The sequence below is a fragment of the Enoplosus armatus genome, chromosome 14 (genome assembly GCF_043641665.1).
Source record: "Enoplosus armatus isolate fEnoArm2 chromosome 14, fEnoArm2.hap1, whole genome shotgun sequence".
In the NCBI taxonomy this organism is placed as follows: domain Eukaryota; kingdom Metazoa; phylum Chordata; class Actinopteri; order Centrarchiformes; family Enoplosidae; genus Enoplosus; species Enoplosus armatus.
In genome coordinates, this window is record NC_092193.1 from 11889990 (window position 1) to 11914014 (window position 24025).

A 24025-nucleotide genomic window follows, 5' to 3' on the forward strand; every position below is an offset into this window, starting at 1 on the left:
TGTTCAGCTGAAATAAAAAACCAGCCTTTTCCCGGCACTCTCTGGCACATGGTTGCCTATCCCTGCACTAAAATATCCTCGGGGGCAGCATGCCAAGAAGAGAGGAGGCCTGACAGCTCAACAGCTTACCGCTTCGGTGATGACTGTTCAGCCGTCTGTGGTTGGTGATCGTCCTCTTCGAAATGTCTAATGAAAGAAATGTGCGAGACAAGCATCTTAAATCTCACGCAATATGGTAATCAGCAGGAAAGAAGACGTGGACAACGTGTGGTGAAACTACAAACCATGTCTGTGATCAAGTGATCAGCAGCAAAACCAAACAGACTATTTGTTCAAAGCTGCAACAAATGAGAAAGAACTTTAATGTGTAATAGAAGGTAAACGTTAGTACACATACCATGACCATGTTTTCATATTTGATATGTGGAGTTGCTTTTTCAGGGTTTTGGCTGATGGTATACATGAAATAAAAAGCAAAATTAGGAAACTATTGCAACACCGTTATTTACAGTAGTCCATCATGAAAATGGTTGTGTGTTAAAGAGGTTGGGTCTTTGTGTGTTCGGCCAACAGAGAACCAAAATGTATGTCTAAATGGTAATTATTTTTAGTTACATACATTTGACAGGTCAAACAGGTTACTTTAGCTTAACATGTCCATCTAAATATCTACAGTACTGTACAGGACTGCATCTTTTTCTAATTAATCGCTTGGTCTATTAAATGTCCATCACAGTTTTCTAATGCCCAAGAAGACGTCTCCAAATGTCTTGTTTATGTTGTTGATCTTCAGTCCAATGAACATTTGGCATGTTTGCTAGAAAAATGACTTAATCATTAGAATAGTGTAATAATAATTATACTTATAATTTTTGATAATTGATTGTTTCAGTTCTATAAATGTATGTGTGTGTAAAGGAGTCAATGCACGACAGTCAAGGCGTTTAGTTCTGCAGGGGATACGTGAAGATTGTGGAGGTGTAGATATATTTACAGATATATGTGTGTTTGGGAAGAAAATAAATAAATTACAAATTTGTGTGAGGCTGATCTTTATCATATCTATTGGCACAATAACCAGTAACCTCGACAGGCCGACCGCTCAGGATACGCCTCAATTTCCCTCCGACCGTTTAAAGAGCAGAAAAGTCAAAATAGGTATCTAAATGCCAAGTTGACCAAACCTATTCAAAGAACAGAGATCTCTAGATCTCATGGATCTAGCAGAGCCACTGTGTTTTCTCTGCAGTGAAAAATAGTTCCATGAAAGCCATCCCGTGTATCTAAGAGGTATAATGAATTGGTATTTGAGACCCTCTGACATCCATGGACCAGTTAAAAACACTGTATACACGGTTAAATTAAAACATAAGAACAAAGAATTAAAGTACATTCAGTGTCCATTTATTTTTCTGCAGCCAGAAAAATAGAAAAAGTAAAACAAAGAACATTCATACTGCTGAAGTGTAGTTTCTCATGCTTGCACATTTACAGTACATGTTGATCTGATACAAAGTCTCTTTGAACTGGACATATTGCCACAATATATTTACAAAAATAACATTAAAACCGCGGTCTCTTTAAACATGTTGACACATTCATAAAAATAAAGCTTTATGTGACACGTTTCCCGAAAACGATCCTATTTACAGTCAAAGATGGAGATGAGTCCTGTCGAGCTACAGCTGAGATAACCGGGTTGATTTGCATGTTTGTGAGTATCAGATTATCTGAAGCGTCGAAGCAACTGAAAATAAATGTAAAAAAGGTTTTTTAACATCTAAAAAGGCCGTCTTGTAACACCATTACAAAAATGCATCCTTAAGTCGCAATGACTCTAAATCACTGATGTAAAATGAGCGAGAAGCGCTCGTAATTCTTGGCTGATAGAATCTATATTAATGTACAGCTGTATTTGCCTCCGACCACTGCGTGTTTCTGTGCCAAAATGATTTAGATTTTATTCAGGATTTTTTTTTAGAATTAAAGCAAATCCAAAAGAAATTCTTGACACTTCTGACATGGTACAAAATACCACCAAATACAGGAAGTGTAGAGGGTAGAATTTGCCAAATGCTATTTAAATATTACACATTCATAGCTTAACAGTTTGGGGGGAAAAAAACCTCAGAAACTCCATATAATTGCACTCATTTGACAATAAAAATAAAAAGACAAATACTGTCAGGTTTAACTGGTGTGGGCCGGGGGAAACTAAAAGGCACAAATAAAGGTTGGGCATCGATCCCTTCGTATTGGCACTGGAAAACGTTTTTCTTTTTAAATGACAACAGTCATAAAATGGCCACATTGTAGGTGAAGTGTAGTTCTGCTACCAAACAATAAGTTGCATCTGTGAATGTTCACCGTTCTACACCAAACACTGAGGAGAACACGCGTTTTCCTGGAGGTGACGACATTCGGTATAGATTACAACAAAAAAAAAATCAGCTGATGACTGCAGCATGATCACAACTACATCCCCCAGAATTCATTAGAACCAGTCTCGACTTTCCCACCTTCCCCCCCGGCTGCTGACCACAATGCATCTCTGTGTATGTGTGTGTATGAGTGTGTGCAGAAATAAAACAGTGGTTTTGTGTGTGTGTGTGTGTGTGTGTGTGTGTGTGTGTGTGTGTGTGTGTGTGTGTGTGTGTGTGTGTGTGTGTGCGCGCGCACATCTGATCAGTGTTCAAGCAAACAAAAGAAAAAATATTAATTCAGAAAATCAATCCTCAGTGCAGGAACTCCACTTCATTCAGCTGTCTAGCTCTTTGGTTTCTAAGCCTCTATAGTGCATCAGTTGCAGGCGTCTCTGGGACCTTCAGACCGGCTCTGCTCAGCCTCACGCTCCCCACCTCAACCTTCAAACTTATTTACTACCACCACGTCTCCACTTCAAGCTGACGCTTCCTCCCTCTCACTCAGTCAGGCTCTCCTCCTTACAGGCATCTGCGGCAGAAAAGAGGAAGAAGAAGAAGTTAAGACAAGATGCATAATAAACTGTAGCACAGACAGGATTACTGTTACTTCAACCAAATCTTGTCTAAATGTTTTCATCCATTTTCATCATTAATAATTGCGCATAACACAACCTCATCAATGGCTTGATTTTTGACAAACTTGCCAGTCTGCTAAAGAAAAAAAACACCATTGAGGCCTTTAAATCCATGATATCTCTCATGATAAATCTTCTACCAAATATTTTTCGCAAATCAATGTTTCAAGCAAGTTTTAACGACTTAAACTCCCCACTTCTGTGAGGATACAACCAGCAGACATAAAGTCAATAAAAGTAGGAGTAAGCATAATTCAGCTCGCTTTTTATCTGTACAACATGGAGACATGTCCGTCTAAACTGAGCTTCCTGTTCCAAAAACAAGATTTATCATTCTTTTTGAAGCCCTGAACGACTGCCCCATCGGACTTTGTTCAGACCCGGAGAGAAGCTGCGGTTAGTTTCACAAAATTGAGGTTGTGTTATGCACAAATACAAAATGATGATACAAACATTTCAAGTTTCCTTCACAACACTTTGCCGATCTGACGGAGTTACAGCCTGTCACTAAAATTATGCAGACATCTGTTATTTGCTTTCAAGCGCATAAATACAAAACATATTCACATCAAAGTAGAGCTTGCTACTGGCAAAATGCAGCTACATATATTAAAAGCCAAAACTGAGCAGAATTTATAATACGTAAAGCCTCTGCATGGTTATGCCTTAAGTTTACATTCAAACTTAACATTTGTGATTCAAAACATTGTGAAAACCTTTATTGAAGTTTGCATTTCGTTTGTTTTCGTTTCACTAAGCCCAATTATACTCGTTTTAAATATAGTAACAATGGACTCATCTTGTGTAATGGACACAGTTTGGGTCACATATCAAACACTGACAGCTTTAGGGGGCATAATGAAAAAAAAAAACATACTCTAGCAAATGTTACTTAAACGTATCCTGATAAGACCTATTCATGTTGTTTGCTGTAGTTTACGCACTCTGATATTAAAGTTAAAAATACATGAAGTAATAGTTTGATATGAGAATCAGCACAGACCTGAAGATAGTCTTGATTCAATACATTTGACCTCATTTTGAAACCAGATTTGTTCCCACTTCAGTTTGATCTCAAGTCACGTTGGTGCTTTGGAGTGTTTTTGAATTTCATTCTCAGACCTCACAAATCGCACCACATTTCTTGCAAACGAGGTGTTGCCCATCTTTATTTCCCTCAATCTGTCTATGCAACTATGAACGTGTCAAAGACACAGTTTACGAATGTATTACTTCCTGACAGGTATATATCAAATATATTTCAATGCACTGGTGAGATCAGATATGGGATTTGATTTTGAACCAGCAGCAGTGAACTCTATTGTCCTGACAGAGGATGGCGGCCTCTTCCTCCCGACACAACAATCCACACAACACTGCTGCACACGGCGGCATCCAGCAGGACAAACAGGACGTCGGGCACCATGCCTCCTCACAGCCAGCTACAGGCAACAACCAGCCTGGGAGTAAAACAGGCGTGTGTTCCTACCCGGGACAGGGTTAGAGGGCGGGGTGGGGAGAGAGCTCAGGGTCCAGGACAGAAGGGGAGTTGGTGCTAGCAATGCTGAGCATCTATACCTGCAGGGCTGAGCACCAGGGCCTGGAGGATGTCTGACAGGGACACGATGCCCTCGATGCTGGAACGCTCGTCCACCACCACCAACCGATGCACCTGGCAGAAAACACAAAAGACACGATTACAGATGAGGATGAGGTTATTTCTGGGTAACTAAATGTACACACACGTCTTTGTGTTTTCATAATCTCACTTCAGCTTTGACTATCCTGTCCACAATGGTCTCCATTGTTTCCATTTTGTGGCACTTCATGACTCCTTCGAAGTACTGAGAGCGATGTTTCAGAGCCTGTGTCACCGTGATGTCCAGGTTGTTGTACGTCTTCTCAGCAGCCAAGTTCTACACACAACCATGAACATGCATTGTATGAAGTGAGACAACAAATCACAGCCTGTGATATTTGGTGTTTTGTCAAGAAATTTCAACTTACAATCACGTCAAACTTGGAGTAAATATCCACAACTTTGCCTGTGAGAGAACATAAAGAACTCCAGTGAGTAAAAAATTAATTTAGTGTTGTTAGACTTTGTAAAAACAAAAGTTTGTGATCTCACCAGACTCATCCACCACAGGCAGAGCAGACACTCGTCTCTCCACAAAGATGTTGAGTGCTTTGATGATGGGCGTGTCCGGGTGGATGAAAGCGATGTCATGGTACGTACCAATGCCCAGCTCCCCGAGAGTCTGCTTCATGAAAGCTGGCTTTGGCATTTCACACATCTGAACACACACACACACACACACACACACACACACACACACACACACACACACACACACACACAGAGAGTGAGGCAGGGCCGTGTTCAGTGTGATCACTCTCCCGATTCATTTTAGTCACATCACATTTTATTAATTTCCACATTGACCACAAGGGGGCAGCAGACAAGTGAAAGTGGGACACGTTCTCAGCATAAGTAATATAATCATCCATCATATAGATTAAAATGCTGTGCAAGCTATACACTCATTCGCAGACAGACTGACAGAGGTTGTGCTGGACTCACAAAAAGCTGGAGGAACTTGAGGATCCTCTTGTGTGTGAGAATATAAAGTGCGTTCCCCGTGACGGGGTCGATGACAGGCAGGCGGTGAATTTTGTTTTTGATGAGGGTGTACACTGCATCAAATAGGCTGCAACACAACAAACACAATGACCAGTTACAAGTAGCACAATAAAATCTGCTCACGTGCACACAAACGTGTCAAAGCGTAAAGATAGTTTAAAGTCAGGAAATGTACCTTGCATCAGGTGATATGTTGACCAGAGGTTTGAACGTTGCTTGAAGGTAAACCTCTGTGTAGTAAGAAATAAAATATTAAATTATTTTATATTCTGCTTACAAAAATCATTACATTATGCATGCTATAAAAAAAAAGTCAGTATGATCATGGTGGTAACCTCTCCACGTCTCAAGCTTATGTTCCTCCAATTCATAAATTTGTACCTGAAATACAAGAAATAGACGTTGGCTTAAGAAAAGAAAAACAGAGAAATCCTCAATGAAAGAAGAAAAACTCATGCAAACGTTATCTGTCGAGTGGACCTACCATCGGTGACTTATAGTATCTGTGTAGTATGATGATGAAATCTGTGATTGTCAGCATTCCTGCAATGAAAACAGGCATTAAAACACACTGAATCTCTACACGCCGTGCCTGCAGGCGTTCTGCAGTTGGGTAGAAGAGACAGTGCTTACAAGGGCGTGGTCCAAACAACACATCACTGCCCCCCCCCCCCACCCCCCCTCCCCTCCAGCTTTATCCTCACGCTGACTTGGCATTCATTATTCATCACAGGCTGACTTGCAATAAACTCTAGGCAGGGAAAAAAAACAGCACAACAAAGCCAATCTTACTAACAGAACGGTTATTCTTTACTATTATCTCTAACCTCTCTGAGCACTGGTCAATACAGAGGAGTCACTGCTGTGCTTAATGGTTTATGACAGCTCTCATGACTTCTCAATATAGCATCATGCCCCACTAGCCTTGACCAGCTGCATTAATACCCAGCATTTCCTCTGTGTTCATTTAACAACCAGCACATCAAGGACTAGGCAAACTGTGGACTAAAAATATGCCGACTGCACACTGAAGTCTCATTAAGGTGCTAGAGTCAAATTTATAGAGCAAGTAAGAAGAATAAAGGCATCTTTCCTCTTGCTAATTTCACATTTAATTGCTAAGCTCTGTCTTTTCTTAGAAGATGGTATTTGATTGAAAGCTTGGCAATTGAATCTGCCATGTGCAGTGGAAGCCTTTTTTTCCTATTATTTGGTCCAAATACTTGCAAGTATTTATGCTCTAACAACTTTTACAAAAACTTCAACCTCAGTGTTAAACACGCCTAACTTAGACAACAACCGCAACAAACCTAGAAAAATGTAAACAAGGAAAACAGTCTATAAAGAAACTACCAATGAAACCTATAGTTCCTTTTGTACACACTATAAACACAAGTATTTTAGTACGTGATGAGAGCAGAAAAGCATAAAAAAAGGACATAAAGTTGTATTCAGTGTTCTTACCCACAAAGCTCTGCTTCTCTGTGTCCCATAGTGGAGCAGCTCGCACACCATTTGCTACCAAGGCAAAGAATGCTTTCTTAACCTGTCAAGCAAAAACACCATCCAATTAGATTATAAACTATACTTCATAACAATATGTGATTATCTTTTCTGGAGCTGAAACACTTAAACTATTAGTTGATGCTTTTATGTGTTTTCTATTATTCTAAATACTGGTAGAACAAAACAAGACATTTCAAGATGTCACCTCAGGCTCTCTAAACTTGTAATGGGAATCTTGTTCCACAGACTAAACGATTAAGCAAAAGAAAGAATCAACAAATTAATGTCCAGTCAAAAATAATCTTTGGTTGCAGCCCTCGTCATCATCTGATGACTTGAGAGACACTTGTCATGTATTTTGTGAAGCTCAATCTAAACTCTTGTTGGCTTTGTGTTGGTTTCAGTATTTCCATTTCTTTTTAGATAAGGATTCTCCACTCTGAGCTTCAGTGGATTTAGTGGTTGAAGATCTACACATCAAAGAGGTCAGACCTCCTCGGGATTACTGTTTAACAGCTTTACGACAATTCCATCAACATAGAAACTGCTCTGAGGCAAATATTAGCGCTTATCTTATTGTACATTAACTTAGGCTGAATGTCTCTTTCGGTCCTCAAGACAAGCAACCTCAATAGCATATAAAGGTCCGTCTGCAGGCAAAAGAAACGTTATTTTGTCACAGTACTAACTTGGAGAGCTGTGTCGAACACAACCAGCTTGGAACTTGTGGGGACGATGTCGTAGCACTTGTGGGATTTCATGAAGCGCATGTAAATATCACTCTCAGGTTCAGCAGCTGTAAGAAGAAAAAGCAGGAAAGTACTTTTAGAGGAAGGAGAAATCTCTCAGGGAACATATAATGAGAGCCTGGAAACAAAACACACTCTCAGAGCCTAAACAACCATTACGGGTCTGGATCACTTACAGCCACTTTACTGCTCCATCTTACAGATAATTAAGCTCTGCTTTAAGCACCAACAAGCACAGAAACAGTGGAAAAACACAGGCAGTACTGTAAGAAGTTAGGTCCTTCACAGAAGATGCAGTTTGATGATTACAGTAAGTTTTTTTCTCACATGTGGCGGTCAAACACAGCGCTAATTCATCTATTAGTTTACTGACAAAATGAAATTAATTTAATTCAAAATAAAACATTTACTTGATCCAGCTCCTCAAATGTAAAGATTTGTTGATTTTCACTGTTTTATAAATTGAAAAACTGATTGTTGGCACATGACATAACTCTGGGGTCTGGGTACTTTTGTCATTACTTTTTTCCTGATATTTTTGAATGATTACTCAATGAAAAATAGTATTTTCTTTAGTTGCAGCCTTCCTCACATGCTGCAAGACAATGAATTCAAAAGCTTTAATTACCATGATAAAATGTATAGAGGAGGCCTGTTGAGTGTCTCTTTTAAATGCAAGCAGCCTCTCCCGCATTTCACAGGTATCCCTCATCATTTATCAAGACAGCGGCGTAAAAGTATATCGACTGAGACATTTAGATAAAGGCATCTGTTATGATGACAAATTGGTGTAGAGGGAATCCCCCAAATTTCAGAATTCAGAGCGGATGATGTCTGTGGAGAGCACTGTCTGATACTGCGAACAGTCTTTAAAAACACATCTAACTCTGAGCATGCTACAAACACCAGACTATCATTTTGGCAAGAAACAACTGGAATCCCTGTGAGTCACCTGTACATTGCATTTCTAGAGCAGTGGGTCAGCAGATATCGCAGTGGGACACTTACCATCATCATCTAGTTCAAGTTTCTCCAGCATGCCTTCGAATAAACCGTAGACCTGTGAGGGGAAAGGAAAAGGTCTGAAGTGAAGAGCGCAGCAAATCCTCACAACAACACACGGCAGCGCACGGCAAAACTTTGCTGTAGGTTTGTGAGTGAGCAGCAGGGTGAAGCGACTTTTCCCCAGCGGCCCCAGCAGACTGTGGTCACAGCGAAGTGCGGTGCGCAAAACACCAAAATAAAACAAAACAAAACAAAAACAAAAAACGTCGCGCCCCACCGGCGTTTTGCCGATTATATAAAGCTCCTCCAGGTCCGCTAAATATACACAGGTAACGTGACAAAAACCTTGTGCTGTGCAGCCGCAGCTTTAGTGGCACATTATTATCAGACTACACACACCCCTTTAAAAAATTCGGAGTGGAACAGTCCTGATCCATTTGCTGCAGTAGGGGGGGAAACCAATGCCGACACGCTGCTCAAACAGCCACTACACAGGCGTGAGAGACTGAGCCCCACCACAATAAACCAGCGGCATTCATTGTTAGAGTTATAATCTGCCAAACAACACTCACCACGGGAAAAGTCTCTCACATGAAGCGCGGAGAAAAAGGCAGGAAGCTCCACGCTCTGTGGACACACCCCTCCATGCAGAGCAACCTGCTTACTTCACCATATTAGGAAATCCCTTACGTTGCTTAGCAGCAAGAAGCTGGGGATGCCTTGTCACCGAAGAGTTAATTTCTTCTGACAAAACGAACAACATGGCCGAGCTCTACAAAAACAACTCTTTTGGAGCCTTGATAGTGGCAGCAACTTGAGAATATGACACGCACACGATGCTATTTGCATCTCACAGACACACAGAGGCGAGCTCCCAGCATGGAATACGCTGCATCATGCTGAGAGATTTGCATACTCAAAAGCCTGGCTTGTTGATACATTATTTCCCTTGGTCCCTAATTTGCAAGTATATCCACAACAAGCCACTGCAGCAGTATGAGAAAGCCTGCATACCTGCTCTGGGATGCAACACAGTCCCCAGTGTCGCCCTGCAATGGTGACACAGCGCTTCTCTCAGCCAACAACTGCTACTGCACTTTCATAAATCTCGCCCTGCTGCATTACAGCGGGCATGCAGCCTGCTTTGGTACTACAGCAAACTCCAGGGAGGGCGGACATACACAAATCCATTAAATGAATTGCTTTTGAAATTGGATTTGGCCAACAGAAAACCACAGCAGCATCACAAGATTATTTTGTGAGCCTCCCTTATGTATGATGGAGAGGGAAGAAGAGGGGGGGCTGGGCACAGAGATGCTGACAGGCACTGACTCATCGCTCTTCAACCACAATCATGAGTCCTTGGGTGTTAATATCAACAGTATACAATGCTGGTGATGAAATATTGATTTAACCTTCTCTGGCTAGAATCCACAATCACTCACAGCAGACAGGTGGAGACAGACCTTCAGATAATTATTCATTAAAAGGGCACAGAAGTAATTCCTCACTAGCTCTGGGGAATCCGGTATCACCTCCTGACTCAGACTGTGGTGAATCCTAAATACAATCCACAATGAAAACCCTGAACTACTTGCAGTAGTCCTGTTTTTTGCAGTAACACTCAATTTTGCACTCGCTTACACCCGAGATACTGCTTCAATGCCAAGACAATATCTACATTCTCCGCACTATTTGCATCAGTGGCAGAACAAACACAGTCCTGTTCAGAAACAGCCTGAATTCAAAAGATTTGCATCATCCATGCTTTCTGTTCACCGCTGTCCAAGTGAACCCTTATGACACACACACACAAACAGCAGCACATGACTCATGGACAGAAGGCATGCAAGGCCACTGTTGACTAGCCACAAAGGAATAACAGTTATCAGTTAACATCTTGTGATCCATGCTGTATTTATCAGTATTTTCAGGAAATATGAATTAGTATTACTGATATTGAATTAGTGCAAAGATACAGCACGTTACCTGCAAATTCAGTACTCACTCAGTCTTATTTTTGAGTAAAAGCAATACATGTTTGACCTATTTTAGGAATTCACATGCATTTGTTATTCCTGAGCCTCAGGACAGTTCAGTCATTACTTGTGAACTCATACCACTCTCTTCAAAAGGTGACCTTTAAACCTAGTTTTGTACCTGTCATGTGAAATATCTCTGCTCCATAAACAGTGCACCTACTTTGTGGAGCCGTTAGATGCTACAGTCTCCACACCAAGTTTATGTTTACGTTCTAACATTGCTAACTAGTCTAAGAAAAAAGTCACACCTAAAATCTATTTGAGTCGTAGCGACGTTCATTTATTTCACAAGCAGCAACTGAATTGTCTCGAGGCAAACAAACAACATTAATTTTTAAAATAAACAGCATTCAACTTTAAATGGTAAATCTTTGCCGTGAGACTCACTGGTTGTGAGGTAGAGTAAGATGGCACGGGGCTCGAGGAAGGGATTGGGGGTTTAGCAGAGGGAAGGCTGAAGCGCTGTCCTGTGTCTGGAGGCGTGGAGAGCGAGCGGGACCGGGAGCTCGGCTCCAGGCGTTCTGGGCTGGGCCTGCTCGGCTGGGCCTCCTGGGTGAACACTGGTTGGCTGGACGACTGGGTTGGGGTGGTGGGTGGTGTGGAGAGTCCTGAGGCTGCAGGGAGATAAAAAAAAAAAGGTCTACAACAGATACCACAACTTATCTCTTGCTTCTCTTGATGTCAATCCATACTGCATTAGTGACACTAAAACGCAGGGTGGATTGACATCGTTGATGGGCTTAGTTGGCAAGAATGAGGTGCTACAATCGTGACTGCCGCAGATACCATCAATGCTACAGAGAAGGAATGCATATCGGATCCAGAGATAAGGCCTCAGCCCAGTCGCTGGCAGACAGGGATGCATCATTACAACCAACCACCATTACAAAGACAGCTACAAAACTACAGTTACATTAACTTGAATAACAATTAGCAGCATGTGTTAGCTTCAATAGACGTCTTCGACAAATATAAAAACACAAAGCAACTTAAAGAGTCCAGCTTGTGTTATTTATTTTTTCGATACATGTTTAAAAATAATCAATAAATCTACAAAATGTTGTATGATTGGCAGGCTCATTTCAAAAAAGGCTTTGACATTTTAAAGGCCCTACGCAGTCATTGTCAACCCACACAGGTGTTTCCACTCTTTTGCCTGATGCTATAACTGTGTGGGAATATAATTATAACAAAGCTCTGCCTAACTTCAGGTCTAATTAGCCAGAAGTGAAAACGCCTGTGTGGGTGTGCAGAGCCTTTAAATTTTGTTAATCCATTCTGTAGTGTGCCCTCCAATCTTACACTGGTTTCGTCTCTTGCTTTTATAATAGTTTGTTTTCATCCTGTGTGGGATCAGTGGCCTAAAGCTGAACAGTGTTACATCTCTGTGGGTTGGACCACATTACTTTTTTAGCGTGACTAATTGGCCGCATGTCTTTACATTAAAATGTGGATGGTGAAGAAATTGTAAAGGCTAAAAAGCCTCAAAACAAAAACTGAATAACAGAATGGAATATGACAAGAAGGCAAAAGTTTAATTTAAAAGCTTTTTTAAAATGATTTTCAAATCCACTGAATATTGGACAAACGAAACTATAAGGTGGCATATTTAATGATGATTTTATTTTATTTCTACATTTGGTTTTACTGCATATTCTAATGTAAATGTAATTATCCCGTTTTAAAATGTATTCATCAAGTAAGTGATTATATTTCTGCTTCCTCAATGACACTGCAGTGAACTGACAGCTGTTGACATCTGCATCACTCTGCATCACTCTGCATTAATGAAAAATCCCTTGATGGCACTCCAAAGCTCATCTAAATAATTGATCTAAAAAGCAATCAATAATGGAATCAATATTGGAAAAAGAAACACAATGAATCATGCAGGCCGCCTTTTTCCTGTTCCTGGCGCTCCTCCACAATAACTCGGCCGATTACGACATAAGCAGCTGCATTAAACCTGACAGTGTAACAGTCAGCTGTGTGTGACGCAGCTCCTCCTGCCGCAGTGTCAGGTTGAAGGTGTCAGTCACATGACAGCCCTCACAAGCTCTTTCACATCAGGCATCGCAATCTTACGCAGGGTGACATGTGACACGGCTCCACCCCTCTGACATATTTCTGAGGCCAGACAATGAGTGGCATGTGTGATGTGGATCAAATGGTTCACAAGTCTTCCACCATGAGACTTCCAGTTGACTTCTGTTACGTCCACATATCCAACACCAGTGTGACGGTAAAGCCGCGAGTATATAAATGTCACATGAGGACTCAACCGCCGGCGTGAAAATACAAGAATTTGTTTCACAGAGAAAACTGAGACCATTAATAAGTCATTTGAACATATGACTGAGAAATAGTAAAAAGTATTTAGGGCTTTCTGTTATCTAAATATTACCTTTGAAAAGAGAATTATAAAAAGAGAATTCAAGTCAGGACATTCATGTGTCGAGTGAACATTTTTCCTTGGTTTGTCCAAGTGCACTCCACACTATCTCTTGACATTTAGTTGGCATGCACCAGCCCTCTTTGGCGTACCCTGCTTCCGCTGTGTAGCCTTCTTATTTTAGCTGCGCTGTTGTGGCACATTCCACAGGAGGAGATAACAGGAGGGCTGGGAGCCCTCTCTCCATTCTGGTTAATAGCGGGCAGCTAGACACCAACCAGGAAACAGGAAATGGATATCTTGGTGTAAGTAGTCCAACCAACTTTACATATTAAAAAAAAACTTGCATATATAATATTTTAGAGTGAAGCTACCTTAGAACATACCACAGAATAATAGGGAGCATTGATTTGTAAGGTAAATCTCTCCTTAGCCTGATAATCAGAGTGAATTGCCATTTCCACATCACTTCATTATGCAGCTATTTAATTTAGAGATGAAACGATTAGTCAAATTAATCAATTAGTCAACTCACAGAAAATTCATCTGCAATTTTTCAATTAGAAATGCCAAATATTCCAGCTTCTCAATTGTGAGGATTTACTGCTTTTTTTTGTCTTATGTGATAGTACACTGAATATTTTTGTCAAAACAAAACAAGCAATGTAAAGATGACACATTGGGATTTAGGAATTCCTTATGGGTAATTTTCACTATAGACTTTTTATAGACCAAAAGTTAAAAGATAGACCAAAAGATTAACTGATAAAAACTGACAAAATAATTGTCAGTTGTAGCCATAATTTACAGTTTGAGCTGAAACGATTAGTCCATTAATCGATAAGTCAATAATCAGCAACAAGTTTCATAATCAATTTATCATTTCAGTCATTTTTCAAGCTAAAATAGGCAGAAAATGCCAAATATTCTCTGGTTCCAGCTTCTCAAATTAAAGGATTTGCTGATTTTCTCACTTTTAAGACATCACCTTGGGCTTCAGGAAATTGTGATGGGCATTTTTAACTATTTCCTGACATTTCATAGACTAATCAATTAATAAAAAAAAATCTGAGATGTGGGAAGTGATTCAGAGGTGTAGAGGCTGCTCAGAAGGTTGCATAGGCTAATCACACTTGGTTGTTCTATTGGACTTTACTGCGATCTGTGTTAACGTAACACCTATGAAAGCAGATCCTCTCAGTGTGGGTGCCCCCCGAGGAGTCGACAGGGTGTTTTCAGTCAAGGGAGGGCTACTGCGACAGTGAGGCTTCTGCAGGCCCAAAAAACTGCATCATGGCAAAACATTTAAATGAGCAGCCACTCTTCAAACAGACACACAGTGCTGCCGAGAAGCACACAGACATCCTCTAATTGGCAACTACTGAAATTTCTCAAGTAGATGTCAGCTTCTTAAAGGGTGCAGTGAACAGTAAGCGACGTAATTGCACTTATACAGTGTAGAGGCTCTGATCAAAGGACTTGCGGTTTAGGCCGAGGTGTCACCACGTCGTATACTGCTTTTACGATGAACTCAGCATCTTATACAGCCACATATGGACGTACATCATTATGACAGGACTCTGGCTCCTCTCATCTACTCCACTGAGGTCAGACTGACTCTAAATCAGGAGCAGTAAAGTCTGTGATAAAGTGCCACTTGAACAGCCACACAGTGTGTCCCAGTGCTTCACTCATCGAGCATTACGAGCTAACACTTACGCTACGATAACTGCAATAAGTCTGCATGGTGGTCTGTGCTTTTTGTTTGCCAGCCATCTTTTCTGTCACTGTTCATGGCCAGCTTCCTGTCATTAAAACCTGGAGTATCAGGTATGGAGATACTGTCCCCACGCATGAGGAAAAAAAACCAAAGAATTCAGCTTAGCATGTTCTGACTGTCTCTACTTCAGCTCAAATGCTTCCTGTCAATTTAAATTAAGCTTTCAAAATAGAGCAGCTATTCTGTGTGACTCCCTTAGGATATGGGACAGAAATAATGACATTGACCTGACACTGTGTCGGATGGAGTGTCTATAAATCACTTTACCATAATGACAGGATTACTCCAAAATAAACACATTTCACTTATGCTGTTCCATTTAATTCAGCCACTGCATTAACAAGACTGCTGTCACATACGTCTGTCATAGAGAACATCGCTTGGACGTTTAAATTAGTGGAGACATATTAATCAAGCACAATGCATGAAGCATCATGCAGTATGTGCCCTAATTCGGATGCATCTCTATGAATGTGGCAAAGTGACAGCCAACCTCTTGCCCCCGGTCAGCCCCTCACATATAGCTGTACCACTTTGGTCTGTGTCCTGTCACAGATGTACAGCATGCATTTGTGAAACCAGAGACCAGTCATGTAACCAGCACCTAAACTATATGGAGCACCTGAGGCCAAAATGAACAGCATTCAGCACCTATATATACACACAGTGTTAACTAGATGAAAGTATAGATGTTGTTTGACTGTAAACATAAAATATCTGAATCCAAGACTACTGGACACTGCAGGAAAGTGTGGAGATAAAGGAGTAACGGAGCAGGTGAAGAGATCAGCACATTACCAGAAAGACATGAAGCCTCGGACTGATGCCTCCCTCCTAGCCCATCTTGCTCCTTCCGTTTCTTGCTCCTCCTCAGGCTGCCAAACCTCTTCATGGAACGCAGTGGGTTGCGGGTTTAAAACTAAATTTGACCATGACCATCCGCATCACGATAGGGGCGCAGAGATGTCTCAAAACTGTCCCACGAGAGTTACTCCATTTGCTAGATGGAGAAAGTTGTACAGAAATTAAGTTGAAAAGTATATCCAAATGATGCGAATCCACAGATCTAGAGTAGAATGGTTAGTCTCTGAAGCTGTTTAGTCTTTAGGAGAGAGATGGTCCTTTTAATTAAAGGAGGAAACTGATCACCTTCAATCGACGGATGAAGAATATATATAACAGTCTTCTGGCTTCGTCTGCAGGAAAAAACTAATTTTGGCTATTCCATGAAGTTGAGCATTCCACTTTTTCTTGGAGCCAGCAGTACTAGTTACAAACAGAAAACAAAAACCGCAGCAAGACTAAGCTTGCATTTCCAGGCACAAAAAAAATCCTCCAGGGCCACAGAGCACAGACTCAGCAGGACGCAGTGTACAGTATCTGTGTCAGCTCATGCATTTGATGGAAAAGACACGGAGAGTATGAAAGCTGTAAATTCCACACAGCTTCAGCTGAGAAATGTCTCTCTCTCAAGTGATGAAAATATCAACTGGAGCGCCTTTCCCCCCTCTACGCGGTGTCAGTGCTGTAAATTGTCAGGTGCAGCTGTGGGTGGCGTCTCTTTAATATAGCACACATGTCAGGAGCCTGTAAAAGGAGGCCAGTCCAGAAGGATACGCCAGCGATTGGCTCAGGCTGCATATCTCCCCGCCCCCCCTTCACTGCCCTCCCTCTGCCCACAGAGTAAAGTCAGCACAGGCACATCTCACTCCCTCTTCACACAATGTGACATACATTCAGGATCACACAATCTCAGCGTTTCCCCGAGATAAAAACTCCCTCCTTTATAATTCCTCTGAATTTGCAGTTCAAAGTTAAAGGGGATTACAAATACAGACATAAAGGTTGTGGTTTTGAGCTGAGAGTCCTGCAGCTCTGTCATTTGCACAGCCAGCTGTCTATAACTTTGGGAGGCCTGACCTTTAAGACTGCTGAGGCCAGCCCCCGTCAGACGAAAGCAGGGGGACATCCCATGTTCTGTCAGCTGATCAGAAAGCCTCCATTCAATACCACCAGCCTCCCCTACCCTTAACAGATGGCCCACTCAGTATTTGCTGCTCACATTAGCTACAGCATGTCCAGTACAGATCTCAATTAACATGTTGTGCAAGTGTTCCACTCCACTCAATGGGTCAATGGCCAATATGAGTGAGGGGTTGAAATATAAGTGATGAAACCAGTCACCTCAAACATCCTGGGATACTCACTGTGATAAAGTTTTCATAATCCTAATACCATAAATTCACTTTTGCTTGTGTTGACGGTTGCTAAGTTTTAGATCCATGAGGATTTTACATACCGTTTATACACACATCTGTGTGTCCATGGTGTATTTTGTTAAGCTCATACCTAGCTTAGCTTCCCCACTAAAAATAAATAATAAAAATAAAACCATTCTGCCCTTGTAAGGCCTGCTTTTTGTGAATTTGGAAAGTTAAAACTGCCTGGTTCCTTTATTTACTGACAACATACAGCACACAGTAGCAACAGAGAGTGCGAGAGAGAGACAGAGAGGGGGGGGGGACTCATGGCATGGTTGTGTGAGGAGCTCCTGAGAGTCTGGTCACTTCCAGATAAGGGTATGAAAGTGCTGCAGTTGCCTTCAGCAGTGAGAGACTGACAATGTCCAGGCGATGGGAAAACACATATTTAGACCAGACGGGAATGAGAAGACTTTCTGATCATATTTGTAGCAGATATGGATATAAATGCACCTGAGAAAACAGTCACCTAATAAAAATTATGCAAATGATACAAAGCAACAATTCTGAAAAAATACCTCTATGTTTACTAAAATGGTAAAATAAAATACTGACAATAATAATGTAGGGGTTATACAATTGATAGTTTATTCAACACTAGTTTGAGAACTAAATCAAGACAAGACTATGCCTTCAGCACACTCTTGTGGCGAAAGTAGGGTGACTACAAAAACATCCCACTAATAAAAATAGAAAAGCTGGTGCAGCCACTCAGTTTCTGCATGATATTTGTTTATAAGCATACTTTGTTGCTATCATCATTTAAAGCCACATCGTTAGTCAGAAAATGAACTGAGAGGATGTAATGTCTCAAACCACATCAGACTCTAGAAATCCTGGCATGAGAAGGCTGTAGCAGTCGATGTGTTTTGGTGTGTTTTAGTTTGGTTACCATCAATAACAATCTCCAGAGGAAACGGAGCGAGCCGACTCTTGAGGTCTGGCCTCTAACAGAACTATTCCACCAGCCACTGCCAAGCTGACCCTCTGCGAGGAAACAGAAGAATGGGTATATGTACGAGCCAAAAACATATGACTCATCTTTGTGCCGTTTGATGCTGCTTCCAGCAGGGCTGTTTCCGTGTAAAACAGGCTGGTTTTTGTTATGTAATAATCAGCCGCCCAAATACATGGAGACATGAGAGCTGAAAATCTGCCCGGTAGGTCTGTTCTTCATAAAACAAGCCCTTGTTCTGCCCAGACTGTCTCATTTTACTTGTTAGTGCATACCAATATTACCATTATGTCATTAATGAGTTTAAACTTTGATATTGAAGAATGTACTATGGCTGGAGTCGGATGCCAAACCTGTAACTTAATCTACTAAACTGGCTTTGAAATGCATTGCTCAATGCTAGTAGTTGTGGCGCTAAAAATAAAAACCCTCTTTGATTCTGACCATAAACAAATCCAACCATTTCCTTTTCATAGTTGTTAACATCAAGAGGATGACTGATAATGAAGGAACATCTATTCACACTCAAGTGATCGCCTATCTGTCTGACAAGGCTCGTGACCATGTTGGCCTGCAGGACATCCCAAAACAAAGCAGTGGATTTTTCTTTTTTTTTTTACCATGGGGTAATCTAGGCTTCTACTTCCTTGTTGGCACAATAATGTTCATTGTGTGTAACTGAGAAAACGCTGCATTTTTTTATGTCAGGTCTGTCACAGGCAAAATATCTGAACTCATGAACTCAATCAAATAGACACAGGTTCCTGTATGCGGCTTTACCTCGTACAGCAGGAAACCCAAACACAGATAACATAATTTCATCTATTGTGTCTTACTTCCTTTACGGCTGTCTTCGTCCTAGATGCTCTTGCACAAAATAACTGCGGTATCACCAGATGACAAACTTGCATTTATAAAACTATTAAAATACGGTTGTAGTCAATCCACCAAATACAAACCAGTCACTCTCTCAGTTATCACCAACAACAAGCCGTGTGTTCGTCACGAATGGGCAGTGAGCGCAGTGTCAGCTTTCCAACTCACCTCTCCTGGTTCTGGAGAAGATTTTGATGCTTGCAGGTGTGGAGCTGGATGACGAGCGGAAGATACCACTGAAGCTTAGGCGATGGGGTGACTTGGGTGAGGCGTTCTGATGGGAGGGATAGGGGAAGATAGTTTTGGGTGAACCTGAGTTGGTCTTCGATTGCACTGGAGCTGACTGAGGACATGGGAGCGGAAAAGCGCTGGCTTGGCTCCTCGCAGACACTCCTTTGATGGGGCTGGCTGAGCGGATGCGACGCTCTCCCTGAGACAGAAAAAGGAGGCAGCTTTATTTTGTAAATTTGTAGTTTACATTCAGCGTGTGAGACAGTGAGAGGTTGCAGAGCCATGCTGTGAACAATTCTGCACATAACAAGATCCAAACCAAAAGGCCGTACTGAATGATTTATTGTGAAATGACAGCCAGTGATTGCCCTTTTGGTTACTTCTTCTTTTTTTTTCCATGTACGAACCATTGTTTTGTTGAGTTAGCCACATTGTTAACACTTAATGGTATCTCATAAAGAGCAGTATATGTATAATAAAGCAAATGTTCTTTCATGATCTAGTTGTTGAACGAGGAAAGGCCAACAGCATTGATTACTGGACTTTGTCAACCAGAGAGCTCTATGATGCCACATTTTTCTTTCTCATTTTGTCTGTACAAGACATAATTAGATCTGAACAGGACACAATATTCCCAATTCACAACAACTTATGCTGCATTCACAATCTTTGGTAACGGAAACCATTTTATAAAACATTGCACAAAGCCAATCTTTCTCCATTTCCCTTTTTAACTAAGACATAATGTTGTGCTGCACAGTGCGTTCACAGGGCATGATGTTTAATGGCCTCACTCTCGATAACAGGTCAGCGCTTCTCTTAGTTAAACAATAGTGACAATATTTTGCATTATGACTTTCTGTGTTTATAAGTCTCTCTTTGCAAGGTCAATATCATGCAAACAGACTGAGAAATCCCTCTCTATTCGCTGTGCAGACACCAAAACAAAACATGAGAGACGGCAGCCAATCTAGCTGGAGACAGAGAGCCTCCTCCCACCACTGACTGCTGTCTGCTCTCGATGTGCCAACAACAAATCTTTTAACTATTTGTGGGCTCTGATACAGAGAAGCATTTATCATATGCAGTGATCTCCAGCTCGGAGGTTGTATTTACAGGACACAATAAAATGTAACAGGAGTGTTTTGGTAACATTGTTGGTGGATAAAAGCCCATATAATAGCCAGTCTCAACAAGACAGATAAGCTGCATGATGGTATGAAGTGCAAAAAGAGCCACTGCTGCTCTACGGGAAAAGAAAATGCACTGATAATAACTGATAATTTGTAACAAACCAAATCAAAAAAAAGGCAAGGACTGTTATGTCTGGTCTCTTTAACAAGGCTTCAGGATGGTATTTGCTTAAGGCCGGCCATGCACATTTCTGTTTAACCCAATCCTGTGACAAATCTGAGGGAGCAAGCGCACACACCCATCTTTTCTGTTTGCCAACATCTCTCAGTCTGCCATTGTGCAAGAGCTTGTTAAGGCAAGTGAACAGCTATCAGGGTTTTGTCTGGATATAAATCAGTTCTTTCGAAACTATGAATGCAAAATGCAGGTTGTTGTCTGCATTGCACAAATATTACTGAGGTAAAACTGAAATGTATTCTGGTGGATATGAGTTAATGGTCAAGGATTACATCTATTCAAATCAATTAGAGCAGATAGTAGGAAGAGGCTGCTTTCTTTTTGTAAAAATCAATTTCCTGTATGTGATCCTGCTATGCCTGGACACAGTGGGCGTAGTGTTACTGTAAGCCAGAGAGGGTTGGCAGAATGGGAGAGATGGCCTTGTGTAATATTTTGCTCTCCCAAATCCACGTCTAAATGTGTTCAAAGCCAAAGAGACAAGATAAATCATGTGCTGGAAAAAAACAAGCTTGAGAAAACAAACAATTGGCAAGTAAAGGAAAAATCATTAAATGAAAATGATTTCTGTACCGTCTGAGAGCCACTTTTGGTTGAGCCCCTCGTCTCCACTTGTGGGGAAGTGAACGCACCAAAGTCCTACACATAAAAAGAGATCTGAGTGTCAAGGATAAAGCTAACTTCCAGGAAGTACAACAGAAAAACAAAATGGCATGTCAGGTAACATTAATGCATTCTTGGCCACTACATGCTGCTTTAGCTGGTTTTAAAACAATATTGACATTGCTCTTTGCTTTGAGAGAAAGTGAAAATGTTTAACAACACCTGGCTTTTAGCGTGCCACTCAAAAAGAAGAAAAACATGTTTCGCCACTGCTGAAACCTTTGCAAGCAAATGCAACACATAACACGCTCCTTCCTGTACCATACCAAGGGTTGGGTTTTACATTCCACTTTGGACAAAGGATGCTATGCATGCTGCAGCAGCAGAAATACACTTTAATTACACAGAAATAATTAGGTGAACATGCAAACCTGTTCTGATATCTGCAACTGTATTAGATTATGTAGAAGTTCATGTGGTGGTGTAAAGCTCCAACATCCAGCACTTGAGTGTTGGCCACAGAAACAGTGCTGTATTCACAAGCAACATCACAAGCAGCTGCATTTTTCTTATAATGTATTCCAACAAAAATACAAAAAAAATATCTTACAAATGATTAACAATTGTACAAAATCTGGAACAGGAAACACAGATTGTATCCAATCCATTTACAATTATGTCGGGAAAGCATGCAATAGGTGGATCTGATGGATGCCATCCAAAAAATACATGCCTGTGAGCTACAGTAAGATGGCTGTTATCCTTGCTAAAAGACAAAACAAATAAGTTGTCACCAAAGCGTGGTCACAGTATCCAAAAGTTGTTTTGACCTTGAAAAACAGAAGGTTCAATAAAGCTTTAGAGGTCTACAATGATGCCATTCAGTTCACAGCTCTTTGTAGGCTTGTGAAGCAAAAAAAAAGAAAAAAAAGAAAACACACAATCCCAGACATTACTTGCCCAGATTGATGAATAGAGGCAACTGTGAATCAGGCTGGGCTACTGAAAAGAAATTAAATAAACAAAGGCCCTCAGTATAGTGGCCATAATGAATCATCACTTGCTGGTTTGGCGCAGGTTGGTTCCTCTGAAATGTTTCCTTTGCTTGATGTCAATTGTTTTTCCTCACAATGTTTAAATGCACAGGCAATGATTGGTCGATGCATCTATCTTTTTAAGCAAAAAATGAAAAACTGTTCCTGTTACAGCGCCTAAAAGGTGAGAATTGCTGCTTTTCTCTGCTTACACCACTGTCATCTGAGTATGTTTGGGTTTTGGGCTGTTGGTTAGACAAAGACAAGACATGTGAGGACCTCACCTTCAGCTCTGGGAAATTCTGATGGGCATTTTTTCACTATTTTCTGACAGACCAAATGATCGTTTAGCTAATCGAGAAAACAATCTATAGATTAATCGATAACAAAATAATGGTTAGTGACAGCCATAGATTAACGTTAACATGGACTTTTAAAAAAAACACAGTTATCAGACTGACGACCTGAAAAGTCGTGATACAGAGACAGCTGTCAGTCATGCACGCTGTCCTGCACGCGACGATGCACCAAAAACGGCTGAAAGTTCGGTTCTGATTTCGCGAAAAGTTCAACAACAAGCCCAGTTTTTTTTGTTTTTTTTAAACAGTCACAGTAAGAAGCCAAATTAGTTGATACTTCACCGACTCACTGGCATGTTAATCCGCAGACTTCTCCTCTTCTTTGGCATTTTCTTTGAGCTCTCCTTGCTGGACTCCATCACCGTGCTTCCCATTTTTTTCTTCAAAGGTGGAAAACAAAAAAAAGTGTGCTAGTAATAAGTGTTGTATCGCGACTGCAGACCACCAACAGCCGCCTCCACCTTCACTTCAGCTGCCCCGTCTACTTACTACGACAACACAGAGGCGCTGCCTCATCCACCAGGAAGTAGGCTTGGCCGTGAAAACAGGCAGAGCACGCATCTTCAAATGAGCTTCAACGCTGTCTGTTTACAGGTGTTATGTCACAGTCTGCACCCCCGAGAAATGTGTGTCCCCTGCCGTGTTTTCGGCTCGGTCTTATGCCAGAGAGGAAGAAATACAGCATCACTCCGTCGGTTTTTTGGAGTTCTGGTAAAAAAAAAACAACGGTGTTCATAAAGTGTTTTGAAATCACACAGTCCATTAACCTGCTTACTGTCTCTTTAAAATGAGAGGCGATTATTAGCACGAGCTAGTTTGTTCTATAAGGAAGTGGGGCTGGCTGTAAATTCGCCATGTTTATATGTCATATCTTAAGCGCATTCCCTTTCCCTCTCACAGTCATTTCCTTGTGCGGTGGCTAAACAAGAAAAGGCAAGGCGGAGGGCACACAGCCAGGAAAATGCGTTTTTGAAGGGGAAGCTAATTTCGACATAACACCGGACAGTGTCACGTGTATACAGATGATTCACCAACAGATGTCAGTACGACTCAGATTTTAACTGGTTTGATGGAAGAATTAAATGTGATGTAGACCCTCGGCAAACACACACACACACAAAAATTATAATAATAAAAAAATAAATAATAATAGCTCTTG

The 24025-nt window shown here is 41.1% G+C and overlaps 1 protein-coding gene across 1 annotated transcript; it reads right to left on the bottom strand.

Annotated features, from left to right (window-relative positions):
• Positions 1-1382: 1382 nt before the first annotated feature.
• LOC139295952 (5'-AMP-activated protein kinase subunit gamma-1-like) lies at positions 1383-23333 on the bottom strand. The gene is made up of 16 exons (XM_070918154.1): positions 23157-23333; positions 21444-21509; positions 19437-19698; positions 11392-11618; positions 8966-9017; positions 7898-8004; positions 7167-7248; positions 6187-6245; positions 6038-6083; positions 5878-5932; positions 5643-5769; positions 5190-5355; positions 5066-5103; positions 4828-4974; positions 4637-4730; positions 1383-2952 (listed from the first exon to the last, which is right to left on the bottom strand). The coding sequence occupies exons 1-16, from the start codon at positions 23238-23240 to the stop codon at positions 2921-2923; spliced, it is 1644 nt and encodes a 547-aa protein (XP_070774255.1). The 5' UTR covers positions 23241-23333; the 3' UTR covers positions 1383-2920.
• Between the last annotated feature and the right edge of the window lie 692 nt (positions 23334-24025).